The sequence below is a fragment of the Gavialis gangeticus genome, unplaced genomic scaffold (genome assembly GCF_001723915.1).
Source record: "Gavialis gangeticus isolate Ggan-Ray unplaced genomic scaffold, GavGan_comp1, whole genome shotgun sequence".
In the NCBI taxonomy this organism is placed as follows: domain Eukaryota; kingdom Metazoa; phylum Chordata; order Crocodylia; family Gavialidae; genus Gavialis; species Gavialis gangeticus.
Window position 1 is genome coordinate 2,760,216 of NW_017728973.1, and position 19,510 is coordinate 2,779,725.

Genomic DNA, 19,510 nt, shown 5'->3' on the forward strand with positions numbered 1-19,510 from the left:
TTTCTGGCACAGGGTGAAGGGGCAGAATGTGTGTGCTCAGGTCCCTGTTGGCCTGCTATGAAGGTTGTCCCTCTTCATCATATTTTTTGCCCATTATCTGCTCTGGCGTCACTCTTTAATATGGCACAGCAATGTATGAAAGCATCCAACCTGTATGACACATCGTGAAGACACCACTAGTACTGTGCATCTGGGGCTGTGTGGGGGGAAGCCAGGGCTGTTTGGGATATTTAAGGATGGGCCATATGTTTTTTGTTCCTCTCTGGCAGGTGGTATGCAGGCTCTGGGGAAACATCTGACTAGCTCCAGCCCGAGGCTCGTGCAGAACTGTCTCTGGACCTTGAGGAACCTCTCTGATGTGGCCACCAAGCAGGTGAGACTGCAGGACTAGGACAGTTAGAAAACCCCCAACACCCTTGCAGAAAAGCGTTCCTGAACAGAAATGGAGAGTGCATATTGCTCCATGGAGGCACCAGATCTTGGACTATTTGGCATGGATCTTTATGGCCCAGTGAAGTGCTGGGCAAAGATGCTCGAGCTAGGTCATTCACTGAAATCAAGATAGTCCATTAACATGGCAGCTAGCCCAGACTAACAGCCATGCAGAAAAGCTAGGTATAGTTATCCCAGGCAGGGTGCCATGCTAATGTGGCCAGGTTGCTTCTTGCTTGGGTGTCCTGGCCTGGCACTGTTGTGTTGTGCAGACAAGGACACAGATCTATGGTCAGGGGTGGGTAGTGTCCCAGCCCAGCTCCCCATCCCTGGGGCCAGCTCCCCATCTTAGCTGTGGTGTCAATGGCATGATTGCTAGGAGGCAGTGGAGATGTTGCCCTCCAGGGCAAATCCTGGTGGGTCATTGCCATAGGGATGGCAGTCTTGCCCTCTAGATACAGAGTTTGTCTGACATCTGTACCATGGAGGTGGGGGCAAAGTCTCCCCCTTGTGGCAGATTTAGCAGTGCTTGCCTCCTTGTATGGCTAGTGCATTTGCCCCATCACACCCTGGGCTGCTGGGTTCAGAGCTGTGGCAGCAGCAGAAGCAGCCCTGTCAGCACCCTAGGGAAGGGCCTCTTGTTCCAGAGCTGGTGCTGGTGACTCACAGGAGCTTGTGCCAGACTGTTCTGACCGCCCCCCCGCTCCCCCGCCCCCCAGCAAGGGGATTATTGTTCATGATGCTGATGCAGTGGTTTCCATGGAAGCAGAGTGGGAGTCTGCATTGGGAGGATCTTTAGCCAGGACCAGGGATGGAAACGCCAGTGTCCACAACTCCCTGCAGGATGCCCCTGAGTGTTCCCCCAGCTGCGGGCACTGGCACTGGGAGTTCTGCTTCAGGACCTGCCACCACACTCTTCCTCCCCCACCCTTCCCAGTGCTCCCTGATCTGTTTCCCATGTGGTGCTCAGCCGCATCTCCACATGGATTAGTATCTGATGCAGCACGGAAACTATTTGGGATCGTGTTGGAAAGCATCTAACTTGGTCCCCGGCGAGATGAACGAATGAAACCATTTGGTAGGCTGGCTCTGCTGAGCAGAAAGTAGTGGAATGCTGCTTTATCTCCAGATTTCCAGATTTAACTCCTTCCCGTTCTCTGACTGGGCCCGGGACACTTCCTCTTACAATTCCTTCCCCCCCTCAAGCTCCATGCACCTTCTGGTTAATCTTAAATCCCTTGATCCCCTTGGTTTGCAATGACCCTGAGATCATCCAGAGAGCGTGCTGCCTTTTCAGCCCACTCAGAACAGCTGGGGATTGTATTGTTCACATGTTTCCAGCAGGAGGAACCTGGCGGAGATACTAAACTCCTTTGTAGAGCTACGCATGTCTGGAGCGTCTGTCACTCATGCTGTCCAAATAGCACTCCAAAGAAATATTCATGGTTATATGAGCCCAGAGGCATGGGATTCTTGTTCTGAAAAACACAGCAATGAGCAAGGCTCCCAGTGCAATTAGAAACCCTGCTTGGGACCTGAGAACAATAATTAGCCTCTGGCATGGGGAAGGGGCCAGCTGCAGACTGTCAGATTGTGCGAGTTCCTGGGCTTGCTGCAGTCTGGGCTGCTGTAGACCTGAGTGGCAATGTCCTGGGCTCCAAAGGGAGCTTAGTTCCCAGGGAAAGGTCAGCAGCTGAATGGCACGCTGTCATTTTGACTCTGAGGGCTGAGATGGGCAGATTTTCATGCAGTGTGGCTGGATACAGACACTAGCTACCATGTCCTGCTCCCAAGTTAGGCAGGGGTTGAGGGGAAGCGGTGCAGTGTGAGGGCAGGGTGGTGGTTCCATCCTCTTCTTGGACCAGCCATCAGGGGAGACATTCTCACCAGCCCAGGCTTTGATCTTTCTCTGGGGCTCTGGGCATGCTGTTCCCTGAACAAGGGCTGCATGTACTGACTGCTGATTTCCATGGCTCCTGGGTAAGCTGCCTGGGCTGGCAATGAATGGTGTTAGCCAGAGCAGTGTGAGGCTTTCATGAGCTACTGGTTGCTGCACGTTGCTCCACATTCTCTTTACTGAAGCAGTTGTGCTTGGAGGAGGATCCTGGGCCACATCCAGGCAATGCCCGTTTCTGACAAGTGTGCAAGGATGGGATAAGGGATTTTTCTGCCTGGCTCATAGCAGAGGGACTTGGATCTGGGGTCTGGATGTTGCGTTCCCTTGTGCCATAACAGGCCTTTCCCACTTTAGGAGGAGGGTGTGTGTGTGTGTGCTGTAGTAGAGGGTGGCCAGCCTGCAACATGTGTTTTACACATGGCACAGGCAGTCTTTGTGTGTGGTATGCAGCAGATCAGGTAGGGCAGAAAGCAGAGGAGCAGATTGGGCAGGGGAAGGAGATCAGAGTGACATTTGAGGAGGGTACAGGGCTAAGTTTTGGCAAATCTGCCAAAGAGGTTGGCCCTACTGCTGTATCACAGTCACCTCTGCAGTGATGCCCTTAGCCTGGTGGAGGTGGCACCCTTCTGTAAATGATCAGGGTGTTGGACTGTGGATGTTGGCATATGCTTGTAGGAGGGGCCCCATAGTCCCTCCCCCTGCTGTGCTCTAGCTGTACGTTGGCATTAGGAAGCACTTGACTGTGGAAGAGTCCTTATCTGTCTCTGACATGACACTGGTGTGGCTTAGCAAATGCTGTAATGCCAGCACTGCTGCCTCCCTGAAACCACCTCCTTTGGCTTCAGGTGAGATCAGCAACTTGCTTGTGGCACGCTAGACTGGCAACCCCTCTGCCCAAAGCTCCCTGGCAAATGTGGATCCTGAAGCCTACTTGGAGTACATCTTGCCAGTTTCTATATAGCAACTACATAGCCCGTGGAGCTCGTTACAGGATTTGCCCACCCAAAGCACTGGTGCTGATCCATGTGGGAGTTGCAAGGGCAGGTCCCAGGGGAGCTGAGTCCTAGTGGACTGTGAGGCAGGCACAGATGGAAGGGTAGGGGTGGTGCTGGCTGGCACAAGACTTGCTGTGGGCGGGAAGTGGCTTTCCGGGCAGGAAAGGAGCTCTAATCCTCAGAGGCAGGGCAGCTCAGTTGTGCCAATGGACAAGCTGCTCAGATGTGACCTTGGGAAGCTGTCAGAGCCTCAGGGAGGGAGCAGAGGCTATTTTGAGAGGCAAATTGCAGCTTTGGGAGAGGGCAGTTGTGTCCGTGACAGCTTGGGTCAGTCAGCGTGTGGGAGGGGGAAGGGAACAGATCCTGACTACTCAACCCTCCTGTCCCTTCACCTCTGGTCCTGTAGGAGGGTCTCGATGGAGTCCTCAAGATCCTGGTTAACCAGCTGAGCTCTGATGATGTGAACGTGCTGACCTGTGCCACTGGCACCCTCTCCAACCTGACCTGCAACAACAGTAAGAACAAGACACTGGTCACACAGTCCAATGGGGTGGAGGCCCTGATCCACACCATCCTGAGAGCAGGTGACAAGGAGGATATCACCGAGCCAGCCGTCTGCGCCCTCCGGCACCTCACCAGCCGGCACCCTGAGGCCGAGATGGCCCAGAACTCTGTGCGCCTCAACTATGGCATCCCAGCAATCGTCAAGCTGCTCAACCAGCCTAACCAGTGGCCACTGGTCAAGGTAGCATGGCAGGAGAGGCTCTGGGGATGCTGGGGCTGGGTGCAAAGCCATTGGATGCTAGTGGGGCTTGATATGATGCCTCTTGAACCTTGACATGGGAGGGTGGGCACTGGCTTAATGCACATGAGCTTCTGTTGTTGCCACACTGCCTCAGTTGTGTTCGGAGGCAATCCCTGGAGCACAAGGCAGCCTGGCTCTCTGCTGTTTCCTTGCCTGTGCTGTGCAGGTAATGGGAGGAAGTGGTTGCTGCCCTCGATTCTCATTGAATCAATATATGTCCTGCCCATTCCTGTCAGCTAGGGAGGGGGTGGATCCCTGCATGGCAATTCAGCAGGCTGACAAAAGACTGGACTAGCAATGTATTCTGCCTAGGAAGGATGTAGCTGGATTCTGGCAGGTAGTTGCTCCCCCTGATGAGCTGTGTGTTGGGGTGGCTACTGGCTCTGAACTCCTACCAGGTGCATGTGAGGCTGGCACTAACACCAGGGCCCCTGCAAAGTGGACAGAAGGTTAAATGAACCGTCCGACCCCCCTGGCTTGTGCCAGACTGCTCTCATGAGCAGACGAGGCCAGATAGCATGCAGCTGCTGCATCCACCTGCCTCCCATCCAATGGCCCCTTCCTTCTCCTCCCTGGCAGGCTACTATAGGGCTGATCCGCAACCTGGCCCTGTGCCCAGCGAACCATGCCCCGCTGCAGGAAGCTGCTGTGATCCCTCGCCTGGTCCAGCTGCTAGTGAAGGCTCACCAAGATGCCCAGCGCCATGTGGCAGCTGGCACGCAGCAGCCATACACAGTGAGTACAGCATTGGAGAGGCATGGGGGTTGCCAGGGGAGGGGGGAAGCTAAATGCTGGGTGGAGGGTCTTTGTGTCATTCCTTAGGGGCATAGCTCAGCTAGCCCTGCATTGTAGCTTGTTTAATGACCCCTCCTGGGTGAAGCTGGCCAGCCTGCCCTGGACTCCTAGGTGCCAGCTAGATATCCATCTACTTGGTGTCCCTACTGCTGTGGCTGCCCTAGGTGTACTTTGTTCCTAGAGGGATTGCTCTTCCCTTCATGTCCTGCCTTTGCAGGACTTGATAGTGACTCAGCTTACCATATCTGCTCTAAAACAACCAACAGTGCAGTCTGGCAAGGGAGAAACATCAAAAAACAAATACCTGCCATGAGTCAATGAGGAGACCTCCCCTGCGGTTGTGGGTAAAGTTTGTGCCTGGCCTGTAGAGCTACTCCATGTGAGAGCTACTCTCCAAGTGTCAGCCCTGTGGCATGGCCCATCCCCATTGCTGGGAAGTCCCTGGAAGAAGAAACTCATCTCATTAGCACTGCTACAGGGATGAGAGTTATTAGCCCCCCCCCCCCCCATTTGCCCTGAGTCCTCGGTGGGGCAGGGGTGGAATCTCTTGATACTGAGCACTTACTTGCCCCTTTGCAGGATGGAGTCAAGATGGAAGAGATAGTGGAGGGCTGCACAGGAGCCCTGCACATCCTGGCCCGGGACCCCATGAATCGCATGGAAATCTTCCGACTCAACACGATTCCTCTCTTCGTACAGGTCAGGGGCTGGAACCGGCCACCAGGAGGGCAGCATGGGGATGTGGGAGTAAGAGGAACTTCCTGCAGGACCAGGACATAGTCATGGAGAGCACTCTGCTCCTTGATGGCATGCGTGTCTTGTGGGGTCCACATGCATTTGCTTAGCATGTAGAGGATTTGCCAGCCAGCTCCAGCACTACTGGGCATGGGACAGTGCAAGTCAGAGAAGGGCATCTGCTCAGCTGCCGGTGCAAGTGGTGTGGGGGGTCAGGAGTTCAGAGTCCGTTGCTCTTGTGTGATGCTCCTGTTGCTACACGTTGCTCCTGATGTCTCTCAACAGCTCCTTTATTCCCCGGTGGAGAACATTCAGCGTGTTGCGGCTGGAGTGCTGTGCGAACTGGCCCAGGATAAGGAAGCAGCTGATGCCATTGATGCCGAAGGAGCCTCAGCTCCTCTGATGGAGCTTCTGCACTCCAGGAATGAAGGCACAGGTGAGCCTAGCTGGTTGGGTCTGCCGGCTTGCAGGTGGGTGGGAGCAAAGCTGCCTGAGGTTGCCTTGTGCTTGGTTCTGTCTTCTCCTTGTTTCCCCTCCTACCCTGCAGCCTGTCAGGTCCCTGCCTTAGGGTCAGCTGTGTCCTCCTGCCAGGCCACAGCAAGTGCTGTAGTATTATACCCTCCCTGGAGAAATAGGGTTGCCTTGATGGTACCCCAAGCCAGCTGGCTGGTTAGGAGTGTCCCCAGTATGCAGGGTCCCTTCATCACCCCATCATTTCCCTGAAGCCCTGCTTTTAGCTGGGCTCCAGTTCTGACATAGAGGGGCACTTACAAAAGAATGGCAGCCTGTAGCCACGTCTTGGAGACGTGGTGCCGGCACACCAGGGCCGCTTTGTCTTCAGGGCTTTCAGGAGTGTTTGGGCAGATTGGTTGTGACAGTCCCACAGTAATGTGCAAGGTAATTAAATGCAGCACAGCTTGTTGGAGTGGAAATGATTTGGCCATCTGCAGAGAGGGGAGCGAGTCTCCCTGTACCATTTTCTGGCATTCAGAGGCTTCCTCTTTTCAATGTTCTCCCTTCTCTCTCTTCTTCCTCCACCTCCAGCCACCTACGCGGCAGCTGTGCTGTTCCGCATCTCCGAGGACAAGAACCCTGACTACAGGAAGCGTGTCTCTGTCGAACTCACCAACTCACTCTTCAAGCATGACCCTGCTGCCTGGGAAGCAGTAAGTGCCCAGCAACTCCAGGGACTGGCCGCTGGCTCAGGGCAGTCTGTGGGTGGGATGGGGTGGCACGCTGTCCCTGGGAGCTCTCTCCTCCTTCCAGAGCAGTCCAGGGCCCCCTCTGGGCCAGCTCATGGCCCCAAGTGGTGACACAAGGGCTCCTATCTGGAGCTGAGCTCTGCCCTGTTGAGGGGCTAAGGTCCTTCAGAAGGCTCCTGCCTCCACCATGAAGGGGGCTTATGCGGGGGAGCTGAGTCAGTAAGTTGTGTTTCTGTCATCCTCTTGAATACCTCTGCAGATCCTCTACTCATCAAGGGCTTTGAGAGAACAGATCCCCACCTCACCCCCACAGCTAATAAAGAGGCTTCTTGCCAAAATGTGTCTGAGGGAGAAATTGGGTTTGGACAAAACAGGAACAACACTCTGTTAGCCTCTGCTTTCATAACCATGTGCTGCATTCTGGGGGGAGACGAGAAAGGGTGGGGGTTGTTTTCTGTTTCTAGATGCAAGACCATCTAATAAAAGAGGTTTTAATGCTTGTATTGGAGATCAGGCCTGGGACATAAAAGCTCAGCTTAAGAATGGATCCAACATGCTCCTGCTTCAACCTTGAGATCTCAGGGCGATGTGTGGTCCTCACACTTGGAACAGTGGGTGAAGGGAGCTTAATGGGGTGGGGGGGAGAATTGGGGGTTCCTGTGACTTCAGGTATCTTGCATTGGCTCACCCTCCCCCCTTCCTTTGTTCGATCTGGGGTTCCCCCATAAACCACCTCTTGGCTTTGGCCTGGCCAAGAGGCTGCAGAACTCTGTTCTCTAAATTAGTGATGTGGCCTGATGGGAGCCTTGGCTGCCCTCCAGTACACTGTCCTGTGGCCTTGGCTGCAGGCATAGCCAATCCTTGGCTCAAGCGCATTTCAGGCACTGTCTGGGCAGCTTTTGTATATGTGTGCATACTCCCTCAGACCCTGTTGTTTTCCTTCTCCCTAGGCCCAGAGCATGATCCAAATCAATGAGCCCTACACAGATGGTAAGTACAATGCAAATGCCCAGATCATTGCAGTCAGGCCCTGTATCTCCTGGTCTCTTTGGTTTTCCAATGATGCATTTGACTTGAGGGTCATTTGGGGCCATTCTACTGGTGGGGGCGGGGCGTGGTGAGGGAACATTAGCCCTCTGCCACCCAGACCCCCAGCATGACATCCCTTCAGGTCTGGGATGCTAGGACTGAAGTTCTTCAGTAACTTGTGTGTGTGTGTGCACATGCGTACATGTCTAGTCCACCAGCCTTTAGCATCTGGGGCCATTTGGGGACAGGCAGAAGAAGCACGCTGTGCTAAAAATAAGCCCGGGCACCAGGTGACTCACTGAGTGCCTTTCTGTAGGCTGGCTCGACTCTTCCCTTCCTGAGCCCCAGCCGTGTTCACGTCTGCTCTTACCATCTGCTTACATTTGGAGCATGGCTAGCTCAACCCTCAGAGCTCTTTCCAGAACTGCAGGAGAGTGCACTCGCACTGCTGCCCACACATGAAGCTGCTTTGGAACCTTTGCTGTTCTCCCAGCTCAAGCGAGGAGACATCCCCTATTCTCCAAAAAGGTTTCCATAGAGAAGAGCGAGAGCAGCTGTCCTCCCTTGCCACAGTGGGCAAGATGCAGGGCAGTGGGTTTAAATGGCAACAAAGCAGATTGAGATTAGATCTGTAAGAGCAGTGGGGCGATACTAATGAGCTGTCCAGGGAGCTCATGGAATCTCCTTCCTTAGAGGCTTTCAAGATGCTGATGCTGGATAAGCATGCATCTAGGGTGAATCAGGAGTACTGTGTCCTGCCTTCATGTAGGGGGTTGGAGTAGATGGCCCTTGTTCCCTTACAACCCAGTGATTTTTATGATCACTCATGAGGGTTTATATTGCTCCTGCTTCCAGGGTAGAGTCAACCTCAGACAGGGTCCCATAGGACAGGCTGATGCTATTAGGTACGTTTTGTAACACTGAGTGCTGGGTATTGCCAGATAACTAGATGTCCCCCAATCTAATTCAGTCTGGCAGTTCAAATGGGCCCTGGGAACTAGAAGGCTGCAAAGTATGCACTGTTTGCTGTGGGAGGAGTGGTGGTGCTGTCTGGCCTGCTGGTGGGTGTCTGGCTATGAGTTAATAGGTGCTTTTCCCCTTCCCAATGTAGATCTGGAGCCTGGGTATCGCCCCATGTATTCAAATGACATTCCCCTGGACCCCATTGACATGCACATGGAGATGGATGGAGATTACCCCATGGATGCCTACAGTGATGGGGTCCGAGCACCCTTTGCTGACCACATGCTTGCCTAACTGGCTTCTCAGGCACTGAACAAGGTAGGGGCACTGTGGCTTAGCTTGGGGAAGTGGGAGTGCACACACATGCCTTACTGGGCAGCAAGGGTGGCGCTGCCTATTGTGTGTAGCAGAGCTGATTTGCAGAGTACAGGGAAAGCCAGAGGCCTCTCTGCTCCCTTATGGAGACAGAAGAAGAAGGCCTGAAGAGTGGCCATCTCCTGTGTTGTGTAGTGCATGACATGGGAGGTGTTAGCTCTTGTATGGTGTACACTTCCCCGGTCAGCACTTTCTTTCCTTATGGGCAGTATCTGCCTGTTGGCCCACCTGGGGTTTTGTCCTTTGGTGATGCAGCCATTAAAGCACATGGTGTTTTAAAGTTCATGGTGACAGTTCACAGGCCTGGGGTCCCCCCCCCCCAACACATGCCGTTGCCAGGCAAGAGGTCGGGTCAAAAGGTGGCCTGGCAGGGGCTGCTAGAACTCAGTGGATCCCCAGACAATGAAGGATTCACCTAGTAGAGTCTGGAGCCCCCGTTACAGCTTCAGGTTTATTCGAAGAACAGGGTGCTGGGATTCTGTAGCTCAATGATTTGCACCCAAGAGCAAAAGACAGTTCTTGAGACCACCACAGTACCCTGATGACCCAGCTCCATCTAACTGCAAGAGCCAGGCACCTGTAACTGAATGCTTTCTGCCCTGTGAAAGTATCCACTCTTCCAGGCTGTGGGGAGCTGTTTTTTATTTCCTCCTCATTCATAATGAGGAAGCAGTGACATGGGAGCTGGTGTCCAGGCTGCTGCCAGGCTGGTAAATCCACCGGAAACTACTTCCCATAGCATATGCTAGAATGTAGTAACAAGGTGTGGAGCAGGTCACTGGGCTGTTCTCAGTCAGCACCCGGGCATGGGACAGGATTTTTCTTTCCAGTATCACTAGAGAAGAGGAATGGGTGAAGGACAATGAATGAACCAAGTGCCTGGGATTTTCCTGCTTCCTGAAAAAACTGTTTCCCAGTCTGGAGATATGTTGCCAACTGCCTGTGACCGCTTCCTGCCCCCTCCCCCCAGGCTCCCTCTGAATTCCCTGCTCTGACTCTCTGTGCTCTCTTCCCCTCCTGTTCCACTGCAGGTGTTTTCTCTGTACAGAAGAGGGTGGTCCCAGAGCTGAGCATACACAAGAAGGACTTGGGAGACAGAAGTGCCTGAGATGACAAACTTTTCCATTCCCACAAGAGGTTTTATTTTTTAGATTTTTTTCCGCTGTGGGGCTGTGGAAAAGGCCCTTCCCTCCTGGGACTGCTTCAAACACCCTACTGCCAGCATCCAGCCAATCCGAGATACTGTTTCTGAAGCTTTAAAACACCCAAACCTTGCATTGTTATCCAACTCTCATTGGCATAATAGTCTTTTCTATAAATATATATTTCTCTTGTTTTGTTTTTTTATTTTTAATATGGTGCAAATGGCTCTTGCCATCTGATTCATTTAAGATTGTGCTTTTCTTTTTCTTCCCTCCCCCTCCCCAAATTCCTGCTTTTTTGTTTTCTGTGTTAAGTGTTTTTAAAAAGAAATCTTCACATTTTTGGAAGAAGAACCCAAGCCTTTTGTTTTCTACAAACTTTACATTAACCATAGCTCATCTGCTGAGTTTGCTGAAAACAAATGGTGCCATATTCTGTACCCCTGGATTCTTTGTTCTATCCATTGGGGCGTGTCTACTGCTTCATCTTTTTCCAATCAGACATTGGTGAGCAGAAATTCAATGTAACTGTCCTTACAATAGAGGAGCTGACTCCAGCTGTTAGGAACTGTGTCCTTGTACTGATCAGCTATTGCACATCTTAACCTCCTTCCTTTCTTCCTGGTGAGTGGCGTGCCCCCTCCTTTCCCTTCATCTCCCTCCCCCCACCATGCATTTTTCTAAAAGTGACTCTAGAGCTGATGGTTTAATGCTTCAACTGGAAAGGGACAGACATTTCTTGGCATGTGGTTCAGGAATGGAGGATTTTATTATTTCTGTAAGTTTTTTTTGTATAGACCAAAGCAAAGAATAAAATAACCCATTCCCATGCCCGCGCTACTGTGAGCTGCTGCTTCTATTCATGTCTGTATCTGGGGTCAGCAGAGGTTATTTGGAAATAGGATTTTAGTCAGGGGGTTTAAAATAAGTGCATTTTCCTTTCCAGCCAAAGGTTCAAGAGGCTGATTTGCCTTCCAGCTGGGGAGGGCTTTGCTGCTTCCCCTACGAGTGGGTTTGTGGCAGAATGACCTGATGTGACCATCTGCATCTCAGTCTCAAACTCAGAGAATGGAAGCAGTCTTCCTCATGGGGCCAGGGTACCTGAGGGGGCATTGGTACTTTAGTGTGGCTGGATTTCTGCTGCCCACTTTGTCCAGGGACTTGTTTCATATGACTTCCAAAACTTTTGCTGGACACTTGACAACAAATGGAACAACAAGGTCCTTTCCCTGAGGAACTGCTAATTTAGGGTAAGACATGATGTGGCTGGAGGGTGGGGGGCAGGTTGAGTACTGGAGAGGGATGTTGGGCAGAAGGTTTCCACACTCTGACCTTGCGGTCTCAGCATTGCTTCACTTGGTGACTCGCCGCTCCACACGTTTGAGGGGAAGAAACCAATAAGCTGATTTAGGTGGTGGAGTAGTGGTCAGGGGGCTAGGTGGGCAGAACTGATTAAAGCCCCTGTTAGGATGGTGCAGAGATGTGGGTGAGGGGGAGGAACAGCTGTTTGTGCTAGAGTCTAGACTTTGCTTTGAATGCTAGGTTTGGGCGAGAGGTTCACAGCATCAGTATCATTGTCCTACGTGCCAGCACCAGCACAGGAAGGGCAGAAATAAGTCTCTTCTGTTTCTCTCCCTGCAGGTTTAGCAGCCAAGCCCTGTTTTTGTAATCACTGGCTTATGAGGTTAGGGGTTAACTGTGCTTTTGGCTATCCCCACTTCATCCAGTCTTGGGACAAGCAGCCTCACCAATGTGTGGTGGGATGTGGGGGTAATGGCCTGGCTTATAACTCAGGAGCCCAACTTAAGTCAGATACTGACTGTCTGAGTACTTATTTTATTCCATTGCCACAGTACCAGTACAATGAGTGCTTTTTACCCTCCCAACTCCCCATGGGAGGGCTGTGTATGAATATGTTGGGGAAAGCGATGAGAGTATTGCCCCACTTCTTAGAGGGGGAACCTGAGGCTTCAGGGCAGGTTCAGTAATTTGCCCAAGGTCACCCAAAAAATTGTGCTTGAATCAAGAATTGAGCTTGGATGTCCTGGCCTGGAATTTGAAGGGAGAGGAGGGAATATTTCCATCTGACATGGCTGTCCCTGCCCTGAGTTGCAGTGAGTGAGGCTGTACTGGAATAATACAACTGAGATGTAGGTAACCAAGTGCCTGCTGGCCATATTGAGGGAGATGTAGCCAGGCGGTACTCCGCGTCTCCCCACTACATGGCCACAGCCCTGCCTGAGGAGAAAGTCTGTGGAGGCTGCTCTCTGCAGCCTGTCACTCTGCATCTTTGTGGCAGAGTCAGTGGCTCACGTGTGCCTGGCAGGTGCTGAGGTTGACCCAATTCACCTCCCTTAAATGGGAAGGGGCTTAGGGTTACCTGTAGCAAGGCAACCTTGCTGTTCTTCTCCAGCACCCTCCAGATTTCTCTGTATGTCTGGAAATGAAGAATGGGCTGGATAATAGGAGGCATTCATGCTCTGGACAGCTCAGCCCAAGGTCCTTCAATAATGACATTCATGCAGTAAGATACCATGCAGCAGGGAACTTAACACAGATCTGCATTTGGCAGTTTAAGGGTTGTCTTGACTGCCTGGCATCTTTCTTCTCTGCTTCTGCTTGGTGTGAGCAGACAGGGCTTCAGGCTGCCTCGTAGACCAGGGGAGTCTTGAGGTGAGCAGGGATGTCTGCAGCCCTTTGGCTGGGTGGGGCGGTCTACACTGCAGTCCCGTAGCTGGTTATGGGCCTGCTGTGTTTCCAAATGGTGGGTCATTAGCATGCCAGTGCCATCAGAAGTTCCTTTTCTACCTATTAAAAAGTTAGGAGGTAAAAATCCTGGTGATTAAAACATTTGTTAATTAGGCAACATCGCTGGCATCTCATCTCCACTGCCATTTTGGAGTTTGCTTTAATGAGCTCTGGGGGATAAACATGCTTAGTTCTGGAGTGAACCGCACTGGTCAATAGAATGGAAGCTGGAAGGAGCTATAATAGGCTGGGTTAAGAAATGACTGACTCCAGATCGTGCTAGCTGCCTTGTTGCAAAGTGAGGCTGTCATTGCAAGAACAGATGGCAAGAGGGCAATGCTCCCATCCTCAGCACTCTTGCTGACAGCTATTCCCTGCCAGTGCAGCACACAACAAACCCAGGCACTTGGATGTGGAACCCTGCTGCTGGATTGGAAATGGCTTGTGCACGAAGATACCTACTAACCAGAAGAGCTGCCCATGTGCTCGGTAGGCTCCAAGCTGATGGCCCATCCCTTGCTGAGCCTGCAGACGGGGTGTTGGTGCCAGCTGCTGGTGGAAGGGTGGCTTGAGAGCATGACACCCTGGCATGGGAGTACTACCTGCAGGAGGGGCTGGGAAGGGGGAAGTGTCCCAAGGGGGCAATGTCCACTTGAAACCTCATCTGCTTTCGACCAAGTCATCTTGCCCGGAAGAGAAGTACTGTACCTGCCACCTCTAGGTTTCACACTTGCATCCTCCTCTCCTTTTAAAAGCTGTTGTAGAGTCAAAAAAGGGTCGTGCAATGAGGGCATGTGTTCTTACCTTGTGGTTCCTGCAGCAAGTGTCTCTCTGAATGCTGAGAGCTCAAATTCAGCAGCCGTCTGTCCAGGGTCAATCAGCTGCAAAAAATAGTATAATCTTTTTGTGTTGAGGCTCTTGCTTGCAACCAGTGATCAGAGCATGGTTCTCACTTTGGTGTCCCCTAATTGGCAGCCCTGCTTTACATGCCACAGCTACCGTGGTAGTCGAGCATTGTGGTAGAAGATGATCCACAGCGTGGAAGGGTGAGAGATGATTCAATGTCTTTGCTGCTCTGATGTCTGGTGGAACCACCATAATGAGCCCTTGGAGGGACGATGAGCTGATGGGGTTGCAGGCCTCTCTAGGATGTACAGTTCTTTCCAGGCTCCTTGGAAAGCAGCCCCATAGGCTGTGGACAGTAGTCTGCAGCCTCTTGGGCCCTAGCATCTGTTCTGACCTGCATGCTGGCTCTGGGATTGTGACTCACCAAGCTGCAGCTAAGACATTTTTCAGTTCTCCAGTTGGCGATACTGTTGGAGCAGCCCAGCAGGAGAACTGTGCAAAGGCTGTTTGGGGTAGGTGAGGCCCGGCTGCAGGCAGAGGCCCTTTTGGCAGCTGGACTTGCTCACCAGTGGGAGTTCCTCATGAAGGGTGTGATGGGTGGCCAAGAGCCTGGCAGATGCTCGCTAGGTCCTAAGCACCTGGTGGGGCTGAGCTCTCCCAATTGGATCCCAGCTTCCTTCTCTGTGTGATTCCTCCTGTCTAAACCAGTGTAAGAAAATGCTGCAGGGCCACTGTTCTCTCCTCCCTGCATGGTAAGCTTCTCTGTGCAGCATCTGCATAAGCCAATCTACCCTGGATCTTCCCTGAGCCCTGTCCCTGGACTTGCAGGGCTGTCATGCTAGCCTTGGCTGCAGAGACCAGGAACGTGGGGCACATCAAATGAGCACCGGACTCCACTTTTCTAGTGTCAGCCCTAGCTCTGCACTGTCTTCAATTATCCTGGACTATCTAGCTCTCTTTAATAAATGGGCTGATTTAATTACAAACACAGGTGCTGAAAGGCTCATCTAGCCTGTGGCTCCCCTGTACTGAGTCCCAGAGTTCCCTGCTTTCTCCTGGTCCAGTCCCTGTGGCCAGACCACCATCTCTGGGTACTCGCTGAGCATCCTTCTGTGACATGGAATAAGACCTGCGTTGAGGCAGCTGCTCCTGGTTTGGACTCTGGACCTCCTCTTCAGTCCTCTCCATGAGGTAACACTGTCCTTAAAGGGAGGCTGCACCAGCTCCTTTCAGCCATGAGAACAATTTGGAGAGAGGAGGAGAGGTGGCAACAGGCCATGACAGCAGTGCCTGCTCCAGGTGCTGTCTGAGCTCCATCCGCACGGCTCTAGATTTTGTTCCCAGGATCTGGTGGTGATGAGCCTGCGGATGGGGCCTGTTTGCTGCATTTCAGCCTCATTTTAACTCCTTTCTCTTGCTCTCCACTCTTCACCATCTCCTTGTCCTTTCTTTGCTGTAGCAAAGCCTGTTTCATGCTGCTGCCGGCAAGATGCTAATCAGCACAGCACATCTGCTGGCGACATGGGGTGGGAGCCATGATCAAAGGGAATGGGGAACAAAGTCCCAGCCATCTCCCTCCCCTCTCCCCCTCCTTGCTGTCAACATCAAACCCGCTTGAGCCTGGCAAGTTCCCTTTACCTGACTAATTGATTTCCCTTTGCTGTCAAACAAAGGCACTGGGTATGGGGCACTGCTGTGCTGGAAGGGGAGATGGGGAGCTGTGGCTTTGTAAGGAGGGGGCTGGTTCCTTGAAGCTGGCGGTGGGATTCTGCGGTCTAGCTGAAGCCAGGGGAGAGGCAGGGACCTGCTGGTTAAGCAGAGGCCTTGGGTGTGTGGTGCCTGAGTTTTGGTCCTGGTCCTGGCTTCTGACAAGTTACTTAGATTTTGGGTGAGAGCAGGGAATACAAGACCAGCTTCCAGGGGCTGGAGTGCTGTGTGCCCAAGCTGGTACTGTCCCGCTTATCCAATTTTCTCTCCTTCTATGCTGGTTTGTGCATATCCTTTTACAGCATGTGATGAAGTGACCTTCATCCAATGAAAGCACACGTGTGTGTGTGTGTGTATGTGCGCGCGCACATGCGCACCTTCAGCAATCCCTCGCAGTAGGGGATTATTGTCTTCTGTGTGTCCAAAGATGGCTGATGAGGCCTGTCTGGGACACAGATGCGCACACACTTCGGTTAAGGTGTAAATCTACCCTGCCCTCTGTTTGTTGTTCCTCTGGTTTAACTCTTCCACTGAAGCTCTGAGCTCCCATCTGGATGACTGCACTGAAGGGGCTTCCCTGTCTCTTGCTCTGAGAGCTGTAGCCTAGGGAAGTGACTTCAAGAAGACTCAGACTTCCTTGTCTGTTCTTCCCTGTGGTACAGATCAGTCCCACCTACACTGCTGAGCCCTGAATCTTGGAGGGGAACAGTGGTTTTGGCAAGCATTGTTCTCATGGAGGTGGTGTGCTCTGGGATGGACTCTTGAAGCAGGTTCATAGGAAAGTCAAACTTGAGGTCATCTACTCCAGCCCCCTGCTTAAGGCTAAACCATCTCAGCCAAGCATCTGTCTAACCTGCTCTTGAAAATGTCTGGAGATGGAGATTTCATGGTCTCTCCACGTAGCCTGTTTCAGTGCTTGACCACCTTTTGTAGTCAGAAAGCTCTATCCAACTTCCAACCCAAATTTCATTTGGTTCAGCTTGAGGCCATTGCTCCTAGGCTTCTTCCTTAGAGCCACAATAAAAGGCTACCTCCACCTTTTTTATAATCACCCTTCAGGTATTTGAAGACTGTTATCTAATCTCCTCTCAGTCTTCTCTTCTTCAGCCCAGATAATCCTAGTCTTTCGCCTTCCCTTTTAAGTCACGCTTCCCTGGCCCATCTTTTTTTTGCTGTTCTCTGCTGAACTATTTGCAATCTAGTCACATTTTTCTTGAAGTGTGGGGCCCAAAACTGGGCACAATACTGGCATCCCTAGTGCTGAATACAGCAGCAGAATCACTGTCCTTGATTTGCAAGAGACATGTGTTAATACAGCCCAATATCCTCTTGGCTTTTTTTGCAACAAGATCACACTGTTAGCTCATATTCAACATTTGGTCCACTATAATCCCCAGGTCCTTCTCTGCAGTGCTGCAGTGTACTCAGTCATTCTCCAGTCTGTATTGCACATGCAATTATTCCGTCACAAGTGCAGGACTCCACACCTGATATTGTTGGATTTCATCTGCTTGATTGCAGACCATTTCTAGAGTGTGGATCATTCTGGATCCTAGCCCTACCATCCAGAATGTCTGCAATTCCACCCAGCTTGGCATTATCCGCAAACTTGCTAACTGCGCTGAATCCTATTGTCCAAATCCTTAATGGTTATTGTTAAATAGTACCAGACTCAGGAGAGACCCCTGGAAATCCCATTCAATATCTCCTCCCTATTAAATATTGAGATTTTCTTGAGACATGTAGACACTGAGCCTTTCTTTCATGGTACGTGTGGCTAGGTGCCCCATCTCTTCCTTCAGGTGTAGTCTATGGCTATGCCCTGAGGCATTTGCTGTGAATACTCTCCAATCTTCAACTGCTGTGGGAAGGAGAAGCTGCTTAGGTGACAGGCAGAGTCTTGGGTCTGGCATCAAGCACCTCCTATGATTACCCCAGCCCACTTGGAACTGCCCTGGGGGAGATGTGGATTGGCAATGTCTCAGGGGGCAGAGCAACCTGAGCACCCCAGGCCCCATTTACCCAAGAGGATCAGGACTGCCTACTCTGTAATGTGTTCCCTGTATCATGGGCTCCTCTCATCCCTGCTCTTAGGAAGTCATTGCAAAGCTGTGCTTCCTGTTAGCTATGCTCCGTGTCTCTCGGTACGTAATCAGCTGCATTGCACTTACGTGCAGCAAACCATGGGCTGCAGCCCTGGCCACATGGGTGAGCTGGCAGCAGCCTGCCAAGGGGAAAAGTGGGCTTCTGGCATTTAGCGCAGTTGGTCAGGGGCAGGGTGGCTGTTCTTGCAGCAACCTCTCCCTGGCCTCAGTTTCCACATCCTGTTCAGCTTCTCCAGTGTCACTTGTCCTCTTATTTCTGTACAGCTGAGGGCTCCTTTCCTGTAGTGCTGGGGGAACAAGGATGCAGTAGGGGCCAAAAAGGTCCCCTCTTGCTAGGGCACCACGTGAGACAGCTGCTGGTAAGAGGAGAGTTCCTAGCTTTGGTATCCACACGTGGCCTGACAAGGAGGCCAGAGCATATCCCCTGTGGCTCTGGGGAGGAGGGGAGGGAAATTGGTGACCTCAAAGCAAGCAGGCAGCTGTCGAGGGATTTAAGAAGCTGAGCAATGGGCCTGAGCCCCTTGGGGAGGTGGCCCATCTTGGTGTGGGTAGCCATCTTGCTTGGGGAAGAGATGCTGTTTGTGCCCAGGGTTAAGTAGGGATGTTAGCAAGAGGGGATGCAAAACAGCTCCTTCCAGTAAGTTTGTTTGGCCTGGGGCTTGCCAGTGGTGCATCTGCCTCCCCCGCAAACAAAGGACCAGGCGCCTTGTAGGCCAGCTACCCTGGGAGATTATAGCATCAAGTGCTGTTTTCTTTCTTGAAGCTCAGCTCCTGTATAGTAAGTGGTGCAAGGGACTAAGCATCCCAACAACCCCCCATCCCAGATCCTGTGTCCTGACAGTAACCAGAGCCATCTCCCACCCTGCCACCTGGTCCTGGACCTAAACATGGCAGCTTTGCTCAGCAGAAGTGATTTCCAGTTATAGGAGGTTGAGGCATAGGGTAGAAAGCTGGGCAGAAAAAGTGGCCCGGGGTAGGGTTACCATACATGTGGGTTTTCCTGAACACGTTCTCTTTTTGGACCTTCAGATCTCCGTCTGGGCAGTTTTTTTTTAAATATGAACCAATGTCTGGGATTTTGCTCTCCTGTGCTGGTGGGAGCAGGGGGAGGGTGATTGGAGGCAGCGGGCACGCGTGTGTGTCTGCACCCATACACACATGTGGCTGGCATGCAGCCAGACAGGGTCATAGGAGCTTCCCTAGCAGTGGACACAGGTAAGTCTATCAGGGGCGGGGGATCAAGGGCCAGGGCTTGGGGACTATCCAGGGGTTGAGGTGTGGGTGTGGGGTGCTGCCTGCTGGCACTGGGGGAAACTGTCTGGGTGCCAGGCCTGCTGCAGGGTAGGAGGGTGGGGGGCAGATACCTGCCCCTCTAGTGTGGGAAGGGAGCAGGGGAGCCCTTTAAGTGCAGTGGGGAGCTCTGTGTGGCCAGGCCGGTGGCACTGGAGCTAGTGCCTCTGCTTGCATGGCTGGGCCGGCTGGGAGATGCTGCCCAGATTGGGCTGTGGCCAGGCTGCCTGGCACAGCGCTGGAGCCTTATCCCAGGGTGGAGGTTGCCACAGGCATAGTTTCATAGTTTCTAGGGTTGGAAGGGACCTGAGCAGATCATCTAGTCCGACCCTCTGCCATGGCAGGAAGAGCACTGGGGTCAAACGACCCCAGTAAGGTGGTCATCCAACCTCCTCTTAAACCCCCAGGGTGGGAGCCTGCACCACCTCACATGGAAGCTGGTTC

The 19,510-nt window shown here is 52.4% G+C and overlaps 1 protein-coding gene and 1 long non-coding RNA gene across 4 annotated transcripts in view; one reads left to right on the forward strand and one right to left on the reverse strand.

Annotated features, from left to right (window-relative positions):
- Positions 1–11,206, forward strand: part of JUP (junction plakoglobin) — a 66,292-nt gene extending 55,086 nt beyond the window's left edge. For all 3 annotated transcript variants that reach the window (XM_019506369.1, XM_019506378.1, XM_019506385.1), the window contains exons 7-15: positions 270–373; positions 3,731–4,069; positions 4,709–4,864; positions 5,504–5,623; positions 5,945–6,095; positions 6,704–6,825; positions 7,812–7,851; positions 9,002–9,171; positions 10,260–11,206. In XM_019506369.1, the coding sequence (XP_019361914.1) occupies positions 270–373; positions 3,731–4,069; positions 4,709–4,864; positions 5,504–5,623; positions 5,945–6,095; positions 6,704–6,825; positions 7,812–7,851; positions 9,002–9,147 (1,178 nt within the window). In that variant the 3' untranslated portion in view covers positions 9,148–9,171; positions 10,260–11,206. The remainder of the gene's footprint in view (positions 1–269; positions 374–3,730; positions 4,070–4,708; positions 4,865–5,503; positions 5,624–5,944; positions 6,096–6,703; positions 6,826–7,811; positions 7,852–9,001; positions 9,172–10,259) is intronic.
- LOC109290022 lies at positions 381–17,615 on the reverse strand. The gene is made up of 3 exons (XR_002095491.1): positions 17,605–17,615; positions 1,335–1,345; positions 381–1,120 (listed from the first exon to the last, which is right to left on the reverse strand). It is a non-coding gene; the product is annotated as an uncharacterized LOC109290022 (long non-coding RNA).
- Between the last annotated feature and the right edge of the window lie 1,895 nt (positions 17,616–19,510).